Source organism: Aotus nancymaae, unplaced genomic scaffold (genome assembly GCF_030222135.1).
Source record: "Aotus nancymaae isolate 86718 unplaced genomic scaffold, 86718_ANA_hifiasm-v0.15.2.pri h1tg000014l, whole genome shotgun sequence".
Classification (NCBI taxonomy): Eukaryota; Metazoa; Chordata; class Mammalia; order Primates; family Aotidae; genus Aotus; species Aotus nancymaae.
Window position 1 is genome coordinate 14,948,205 of NW_026988425.1, and position 9,940 is coordinate 14,958,144.

At 41.5% G+C, this 9,940-nt stretch overlaps 1 protein-coding gene across 2 annotated transcripts in view; it reads left to right on the top strand.

Annotated features, from left to right (window-relative positions):
* OTULIN (OTU deubiquitinase with linear linkage specificity) overlaps positions 1–7,438 on the top strand; it is a 37,985-nt gene extending 30,547 nt beyond the window's left edge. For both annotated transcript variants that reach the window (XM_012475296.2, XM_064375879.1), the window contains exon 7: positions 1,646–7,438. In XM_012475296.2, coding sequence (XP_012330719.2) covers positions 1,646–1,840 — 195 coding nt within the window. In that variant the 3' untranslated portion in view covers positions 1,841–7,438. The remainder of the gene's footprint in view (positions 1–1,645) is intronic.
* The last annotated feature ends 2,502 nt before the right edge of the window (positions 7,439–9,940 follow it).

Consider the following 9,940-nt stretch of genomic DNA (forward strand, 5'->3'; position numbering starts at 1 on the left):
ATTAAGCTGTTCATCAAAGTGCCACCCTCCTACTGGCATAATTGACTCTTGTGCCTGGTTTTTTCTAAAAAGGCCCAAGTGCCAGGACAGATACTGCAAGGATTAGAGAGCTGAGTTAGATTCTGTTCTGAGCTGTCATGGAGTGTGAAGTCTCTTCTGTTATTCCCAGGTATGTAGGAAGGAGTGGAGACTGATGGTCACTGCTGGGTCAGGCAGGGCTAATGATGGTTATTTTGAAAAATTATCTGTAGTCATAATGTGGTCCTTACGTCTCAAACCATAGCAAGTACCATGCAATAAAAATGCTTGTAGAGGATGGTTTGTATATTAGATTAAAGTTAGTCTTTTCTGAGACCCTGTAAGGTCTGCTGTGATGGTAAGTACATTCTTTTTTGTTTTTTAATAAGAAATTTTCAATTTCTTTTTTGAAATATGATTACATATACCATAAAGTTCACTCTTTTAAAAAGTTTTGCAGCCATCATTACAGTCTAATTTTAGACCATTTTGTCACCCCAGAAAGAAACCCCATACCTATTAGTAATCACTTTCTCTTTACTCTAACCCTAGGCAGCCACTAATCTACTTTCTGTCTCAATGGAGTTGCCTATTCTGGACATTTCATATGAATGGAATAATATCATATGTGGTCTTTTGTTTATGACTTATTTGATTTAGCATACTGTTTGTTAAGATTTTATCCATATTGCACCATGAATTAGTACTTCATTCCTTTTTATTGATAAGTAATATCCTATTGTATGGATGGATCACATTTTACTCATCTGTTCATCAGTTTGATGGGTATTTGGTTTGTTTCTACTTTTTAGTTCTGTGAATAACCCTGCTATAAACATACATGTGTAATTTTTTTTATGTGAACATATGTTTTCAGTTCTCTTGGGTTTGCACCTAGGAGTGGAATTGCTGGGTCATATGTTAATTCTTTAACATTTTGAGGAACTGCCAAACTGTTTGCAAAGCAGTTGCACCATTTTTCATCCCCACCAGCAATGTAGCAGTGTCCCATTTACCATATCTTCACCAACACTTCTGTTTTTTTTTTTAATTGGAGTGAAGTTCATATAACATAAAATCATTGACATTTAGTACCCTGACAGTGACCACCACCTATATGAAGTCCTAAAACATGTCATCCCCAAAGAAAATCCTGTACTCATAAAGCAGTCACTCCCCATTATCATCTTTTTGGTTATAATCATTCTAGTGGGTGTGAAGTACTGTCTTTCGTTGTAGTTTGGATTTGCATTTCTCTAATGACTTACAGTGTTGAGCATCTTGTCATGTGCTTTGTTGGTCAGTTGTATATCTTCTTTGGAGAGAGGTGTCTGTTCAGATCTTTTGCTTAATTTTTAAGCTGGTTGTTTGTTTTTTTGTTTTGTTAATTGTTGTGAGAGTTCTTTATCCTGGATACAGGTCCCTTAGCAGACATATGATTCATTCTTGGTTATCTGCCCTTTTCTTTTAAATAGAAAAGGATTGGGACTGGGCCCATAGGGGGAGGAAAAAAAGGCTGTGGCTTCACCTTTGCTGTGCATTGTGGGATAATGGATGGAACATGGTGTTAAGCCACATCTTTCAGTGTGATCTTCCTCAGAATACCCATTTGCTCTCTTCTTCCCAGGTTGAAATGTTCCTTCTTGCCTATGCTGTGCGCCACACAATCCAGGTGTACCGGCTCTCCAAGTACAACACGGAGGAGTTCATCACAGTCTACCCTACTGACCCACCCAAGGACTGGCCAGTGGTAACGCTCATTGCTGAGGACGATCGGCACTATAACATCCCCGTCAGAGTGTGTGAGGAGACCAGTCTGTGAGAGACGCATGCTCCTGACAGCCTGGTGATGTGGCTAAGATGCACAGGTGGCTCCTGGGCTTGGGCTGCAGGCCTGATGGGTCTCTAAGAACAATCTCTGAGAACCCTTGGGCCCCTGGGAGCCAAGTTGGACAGGATGTCCTGAAGATTAGCTTTCAATAAGAGAAATTAACCAAGTCTTTCCCCTCATCTATGATGCAATATATTTCAGTGGGGGCCTTCAGAACACACCTGTTGGACAGTGCAAACTATATCTTTTCCAGAAGGCAAATACTTTTGTATCAGAGGAAACTAAGTTTTGGAGAGGAATATGTTCTTTATATCTCAAATCAAAACTCTCTCTAATGGTACACTGGCTTCTAATTTTTTTAAGACAGTATTTTTCCCCTCTCTAGTAGTAATAGTTTTCTGTAGATCTCCCTATACAGTCTGCTTTAACTCAGGACCTTCAGATTATTAGATGGATGTACTGCCCACTGCACTAAGGGGGCCTCTAACAGTCTGCTTTAAGTGGTATAATTCTGAGATGGATCTGTTACTGGCATAGTCATGACAACCTCTGGTAATCTGATTTTCTTCTTATGAAGGGAAGAGCAATGGTTTAGACTTACAACTTAATTAAGGCTGTTTTAAGCAGATTGTCTTGCAGCAGATTAAGAATTGGGTCCAAAAGTGGGTTATTTCAAGGCATTTTTGAAGACTGGAGGAGCCATAGGAGGGAGTGGTGAGGGAACCTAGAACTTCTTCCTCCTTGTGATTGTGACAGGTGTCTGATGCCTCCAGCGCACTGGAGTCCGGGGCTTGGTGCAGGTGGTGCCCCATCAGTGTGGGCAGACACTGCTTGCTTTTGTGCTTTAGTGTTGGAAGCTTTAATTATTCTTCAGTTCCGTAGATTCACGATTTTATAGCTAGACAGTTTCTATCCACCTGTTTTCAAAGGAGGAAACCGAGGCCAAATTACTTTGAGATAGGGCTGAGCTGGACCTGGGTTTTCCTGTGCTCTTTTCATGCTGTGTTGTAGGGTGTGTCCATTGCCAGAGCTGTGTAACCCATCTGGGGCAGGGGATGAGTGACAGCAAACCCAAGATTTTTCACGAGTACATTTAAGCAGAAGCATGTAGGAATATGAGTGCAAAAGTATGGCTGAGCCGCCTATACCCTTGATTGGTTTTGGGAAGCCTGAGGGAGGCAGCCTTCCTGGCTATGAACCATCATCTGCCTAGTCAGGCTAAGGGTGGTGACTGGGGTGGTGAAGGGGCAACTCTGCTGAGCATGGTCTGCCTTATGGCATGAATTGGCCTCAGGGAGTGTGGACTGCAGACGGTGTTCACATGAACCGGAGACAATAGGATTCTACTGGCAGCCCCTGAATTGGCTCAACATTTGTGGAGGTGGTATTTCCCTGAAGTACTGAGCTTTGTTTTATAATAATTAAAATCTTTATTTGGTCCAATTTAATATAGTTTAGAAGCAATTCTTTTTGAGGCAAACCTTTTTTGAAAATGTAAATTTTGTTTTTAATTAAACAATTTTGTAATTCAGTTTCTTTAATTAAAAACAAAATTTAATTACAAAACTGAATTTTGTAGTTCAGTTTCTTTAGTTAAGAAAACTCAGGATGCACAAAACTATTCAGACTGTTACTTTAGCATTCTCCCATTACCTCATCAGTAATATTCACCACATTTTGCTAAATGTTTATTGATTAGAGTGTTGAAATCAAATTCTGCTCTGAATGTATATGAATACATTGGAGAGGCTTTGTGTTTTTCACTGTGAAATGGAATTGTGCCTTGAATAAGAAGGTACCTAGAAGCCAAATTAAAGTAATAATGACTTCTTATTGGCTTTGATTTTTCATTGTAGTATATGGGATTACACAACAGGAAATGCTTACCATTCATTTCTGCTATTTTTTAAGGCACAACTGGAAACATTTATATCATATATACATAGCAGCAGGGATCTGTGCCCTTCAGGTACATTAAATCTGACCATTAGTTCATATATGTCATTGAATTTTAATAATACTCATGTTAATAATAGTCACCTATCCTTGTATTTTGAAAATGTTCTCAACTTCCTGAACTTCAGTTGGATTTCTGGGCAAAAGAATGTGTTTCTTTTATGTTGCTTTCTGTCTGATGCCCTTGTCAGAATCTATGAGACTCTTGTTTAGGTTTAGTGGGATCATGGCGTCAGAGAAGCAAAGCTTTCAAAGAAATAGTACTTCAGGGAATAGAAATGATTGACCAACTTTAAAAATAAAAATTTTTTATTGCAATATGCAACTTCAGTTGCCCGGAATCTTAGTTCCATTTCTTATTCTTGGTATTGAGCTGGTCAGGTGACATCAGCAGATTAGAAGTTAAATGGAGATCAAATGAATTCAGTAGGATGTTCCCCTTAGAGCAATCTTCAAAATGATAAAGTGTTCCAGAATAAAGGAATGTAGTAGGAACTATACTATGCTTAACTTTCTATCCCAGAGTTTCTTGCAAGAGTTTAGGAGTTTTGGACCCTATGTATTGGCAGAAAAGTTATCTCCATCTTAAGGAGGCATGACTTTTACACCTGTGAGCTCATTTAAGGTGAATTTAAACATAAAATAATTTCCCTGTATTATGCTTCATGGAATTAACATTGCTTTTCCAGAACATTTTCAGATTCCCCTCCTTACATCCTGAGCTCCTTGTGCACATACATCTGTTGCTCATCCACAAGGAACAATGATGGTCACATTGGAGAACAAGAAGCCAGTAATACATGGTCTCTAACTGATGATTCAAGCCTGGATTTGATCGGAAGTGTTTGCAGTTCCTTTTCCTTAGAATACAGAGTATATGAAAGGATGAATCCTTTTTTCTTTATATAGCCATTTACACTTTTCTTACTCTATTTTATATTCAGTTAGTGCCTGATAAGATTTTCTTTGTTTAAGGAGAACAGACATTGCCTTGGTATCTTTTTTTTCCCCTCCACTTTTGGAGCTTATCAGGTAAAATCTCAAGCCACATGAATTGGTAACACCTCTGTTGGGAAAAGCATTTGTGAGTTTTTCTGTACTTGGTCTTTGTTGTTGTTACTCATCCTATATTGTTATTCATCATGTCCTCCCTCTCCCCACAATGTGCTATTTTACTTAAGAGTTAGTCTACTTTCTGAAGATCTTCAAGAGAGAGGCTGTGAAGTGCTGTATCACCTTTAATGATACAACACTCTTACCATCTCGGGGTTTACATAGGACTTACATAGACTTCTTGGCTGTGTCTTTTTTGGATACTAAAGTACAGTTGGATCTTTTTCTTATCTCTTTTTCTTAAGCAGTACTTTGTAGATACTCCCCTTTAAAAGTCAGAAGCATAAACCATTGGGGAATCTTACTTGTAGACATGCAGAAAAAGAAATGCCTTTATATAAGATCTGTGAGTACTTAAAAAGAAAGCCCTCAGCGTGTGCGAAGTGAATGTGAAATATATGTGAAATACATAGAATTACCAAATAGTTTGGCAAAGGCAAGACACAATACCAAGTAATTTAAAAATAGTCCAAGGACCTGTAAGAAGTGAACTGAAGAAGATGGAACTAATTCTAGAATAAATGTTAAAATGCCATTCAAGAGCAAAACCACAGATGCTAGACAGACCTCCTGTGCTTAAGTTATAGAAGAATAAAAATCTGAATGAATGGAAGGCCTTACCTGTATATGTTTTGCAGATTCCTATTTCTAAAATTTAAGTCCCTTATTTAACAGAAGTATATTTTTTAATGTTTAACTGTCTTGGGAAACCTCATCTGTGACATTATCTAAGAGGATGGAAAGACCAGGGAGCCAGTGCCACGTTGAACAGAACAGTGGTTTAGTTAATGTGTGAGGAAAGACACAGGCAGCTGATTATTAATGTTTTTGTAATTCAGTTTATAACTTGAAGCCATGAAAAGGAGCAAAACTAAATTGGTTTGACAGCCTGCCACTTCTAGCTTTTCCTGTAAGTCACTAGCAATAGGGGTGAGTTGGGCTTGCCCATGACCAGGAGGGGAGTGTGTGTGTGTGTGTGTGTGTGTGTGTGCACGCACGCGCGTGCATGTGTGTGCATGCGTGTTGGTCTGCAGTCACAGAATACCTTTATGTGCATGTGTCCTCACAGCTTGGAACCCAGCAGTATTCTGGGAGGGTGGAGGTGAACTGCCCCATGTATTGTATTATATATTTTTTGAGAAAGGGTCTTGCTCTGTCACCCAGGCTGGAGTGCAGTGGTGCGATCTCAGCACACTGCAAATTTTGCCTCCTGGTTCACGTAGTTCTCCTGCCTAAGCCTCCCGAATCGCTGGGATTACAGGCATGCACCACCACTCCCAGCTAATTTTTGTATTTTAGTAGAGACAGGGTTTCACCATGTTAGCCAGGCTAGTCTCGAGCTCCTGGCGTCAGGTGATCCACCTGCTTTGGCCTTCCGAAGTGCTGAGATGACAGGCATGAGCCACTGTGCCTGACCCCACGTATTGTATTTTTTCAGGGTATATTGAAATCTATTACCGGGAATGGTGGAATGGGTTTTAGTATGTATAATGGAAATAGATAGAGTGGTTATTGAGTCTAGAAACACATACATTAATTGTATTGAAATGTTATATTAATACATCATTTAAGATGTATGTCTGGTCCTAGACCTCATGGCTACCAGTTTGTTTAAGCATTCTGAATGTTTTTAAATAGCATTCAGTAGCATTAATGGAGGAGGATGCTGTGTTTTCGGGTCAGAAATGAAACTGCCAAAACATGGGTCAGTACAAGGAAGGGACACAGGGCTTAAAATGTCCACAGTCTTGACAGTGGACTTGGCAGTTCTCCTAGTAAGCAGAAATGCTTGAGCCTAATTCCGAACTTCAAAATCATATTTTATACTTAATTTTAGGAGCTTTCATTTACATATTGAAAAATGCCTTGACTGTATTCACATAAATGGTGCTAAAATGTTGTACCCCTTATAAGAATCGTAGCAATCCACAGCAACGTTGGTTACTTCTGAATATTTTGATAAGGGAACAAAGTCAAAATGAATGTATTTAATAAGCTTCTTTCTCGTTTCCATTGTTTTTATAAAAATATCTTGGTATTGTTGCCTGCATTTTAGCAACTTCTAACTTTTTGTATTATGAATTTGGAGAGGATAACAACCCAGTTTTAGAACTTCTGCCAGTGGTGATGGTGTTTTTCTTCTGTGCGTAAGCCATTGTGAATGGAGACCAGTGGAGCAGCACACTGTGTGAACCTGGAAGTGTTCATCTTGGCTTGTTTAGCAGCATCTCCTCTGTTTACACCATAAGATGTTCAGCATGTGTCAGAAATTTCGCCTGCTCTGAAAAACATGCCCCTGGGGCTCTGGGCAGTTTGGGACCTTGGTTCCTACCTGCAAATGCGGTCAGATGCCTGGCTCCTGGGGCAGAGTTTCCTCTGTTACTTGTTGAGTCTCTTGTCTTCACTGTCAGAAGCTGAACCGACTTGGGGGCTTTGCTGTTGATTCACTTTAGCAAACCCTGCTGCTGAGGACTGTAAAAATAAATAACTAAAAATAAACTTAGAAAATACAACTCAGAAGCCTGGCTGTGTCGCTATGGTCAAATGCTTGCCTTTGAGGACTTTGGCAGATTGTGGTATTACAGTGGGCTTTAACTTTCTGGCACCGGCAAGGCAGACCTATGATGTCCACATGGCTGATTCTTGGCCCTTGCACGTTGTGAGCAGAGGAATCAGGAGTTTGGGGAGGCAGTATTGGGCAGTGCTGAGAGTTAGATGAGATGAAGCAGTTAGCACAGTGCTTAGCCCATACTAAGTGCCCCTAACCTTACCAACCAAATTAGGTGCATAGTTACCAGCTTGGGTCTGGATTCAGCAGCATTTCCACTGCCCACTAAAAGGGTGAGCTTGGGCACTTCCTGAACCTCCCTAAATCCTGTTTCTTCATCTTTACCACACACAACCTGTCCCGGTGGTTTTGTGGATTAAGTGAGGTGCTAGCATTTATTGGGGAAGATCCCCCAGACCTGCAAAGCAGGGCTGCAGCCACAATTCTGACCCAGCCTTGCTGTGTGTTTGCTGCGAGGAGGTCTGCTGTGTTCAGGACATCTTTATGAACCATTTACACTGCTGGAAATGTACCCAGCAATGTGATAGCAAGAACTTCAACAAACTGCTTATGAATCAGGCTGTCATTGAAAGAAGTTAATCATCTGAAGATGGGGGAAGACTGGACTTTCAGAGGCATCTTGGGGATAGAGAATGAAGTTTGAGTCAGCAGAGATCTGCCTTCCTGTTTGTCAAAGAACTACTGAGTCTGGGAGTCCTGCAAAATGGATCTGGGCTTCTGAAGAACCACTGGGTAGGTACTGGATATGCATTAGACAGCAGTGCTACGTTGGTCATGTGCAGCAGAAAGACCTCCCCATGGTGAACAACAAACCACTTTTCTCCTCCACTGGCCTACTCACTTGGATTGATACATTTTTTCAGTGTCGGAAATGTACTTACTCCCTCCACCTGTCTGAATTATGGTGCTCTGCTTAACTCTGTGGACAGTGTTTCTTGAATTTCCTTTTCCACCTCCTTTTCCCACTCAAGGAAGTGGAGAGTAAAACAGGGATGCAGGTTGTGGGTCTTATGGAAGCCCTTTACAAACATTAAATAAAGAACACCAGCTGCATTATTGTTTATGCAATATGTTCCTATTTATCACTTTGGTTTTGCCTGAAACCTTCTGGCATTCTTTCTGCAGTTTCTCTGAATTTTCTGTCTTACCTCCTCACTCCTGCCCTTGCCTTTTGTCTGGACTTGGTTGCCTGTTCATGTTCTTTCCTCTGACGTTAATCTCTCCCTAGTTGAGTGTGTGCTTGAAACGTCTTAACAAGTTGTCCTCTTAAGTGGTACTGATACTGGGACCCGGGGGAGGCTCAGCTCGCTCCCAAGTGGGTGGTGGTCTTCCAGGCTCTTGGTCTCTGTCACCCAAGAATGGGAGAGGGGACCATGCTGGATGTGGTGAGCGATTAAATATGGGGACCCCAAAGAATTTTGCAGAAAGTGATTTATTTAGGCAGAGAAAAAGAGGAGAGAGAAAAAATGAGAGAGGGAAGCTTCCACAATATAATGGAAGGGGACCCAGACATGGAGTCTGCCTGGATGTTGGGGACAGGGACATTAACCTGGGAGGAATTCCTGCCCCCTTCAGGCTTTCTGGGCCTATGAAGAGTTCCTTTAAACTTCCACTGGAGTAATCGATTTCTTTGATTCTTTCCGACATGCGAGTGCCAAAGTTTAAACGAAAACCTCTAACCCCCAGATGGAGATGGTGGAGCGGGAGGCATGGCACTGGGAAGTTCTTGCCTTTGAAACTACGCCCCCTTGTGGACTCGGGAAGAGACTACATTCCCTCAGTCCCATTGATGTACAGTCCCATTGGAGAGCACAAGTATGTTTCCTTAGGCCCTTCCAACACTGGCTTTATCAAACATTTTGATCTTTTCTGAGCTGGTTGTTGGAAGTCTGATTTGCATTTTTTTTTTTTTAACTTGAGAAAGGCTGAGCATGTTTTCATTTGTGTAAATCATTTTCAGGTCCTTTCCTGGGAGCCATCTGTTCATGTCCTTTGTAGCCACTTATGAGTTTTCGATCTGAATTTCACAGAAGAGAGATAGATGTAGGGTGGGAGCAGCAGGAAGGGAAGGCAGACCAAGGGGTGTTAGGAATTCCATGTCGGGCCCTTTGGTTGCAAGTAACAAGAACTCACGCAGAGTTTCTTAGTTCATAAAAGGTTTGGCCTTCTTCAGGGACAAGAAGAGAGCACTGAAGACCAAAAGGTCACGGGACGGAGGGCTGTTGTGCTGATGTCCTAGAGTTGGCATGTTCAGGGGAGGAAGATGGGAATGCCTGATTCCATTCACCAAAGAGTGCTGGCTCTGGGGCCAGGTATGGTTCCAAGCTTGGGGATGTAGGGGTAGCTGGCTGAGACACAGCCCTCCCCATCCTAACCCCCACCCCATGCCCATCCTCTACAGCCCTCCCCATCCACATCCCCTGTGCCCAACCTCCCCATCCGCACTTCCCCCT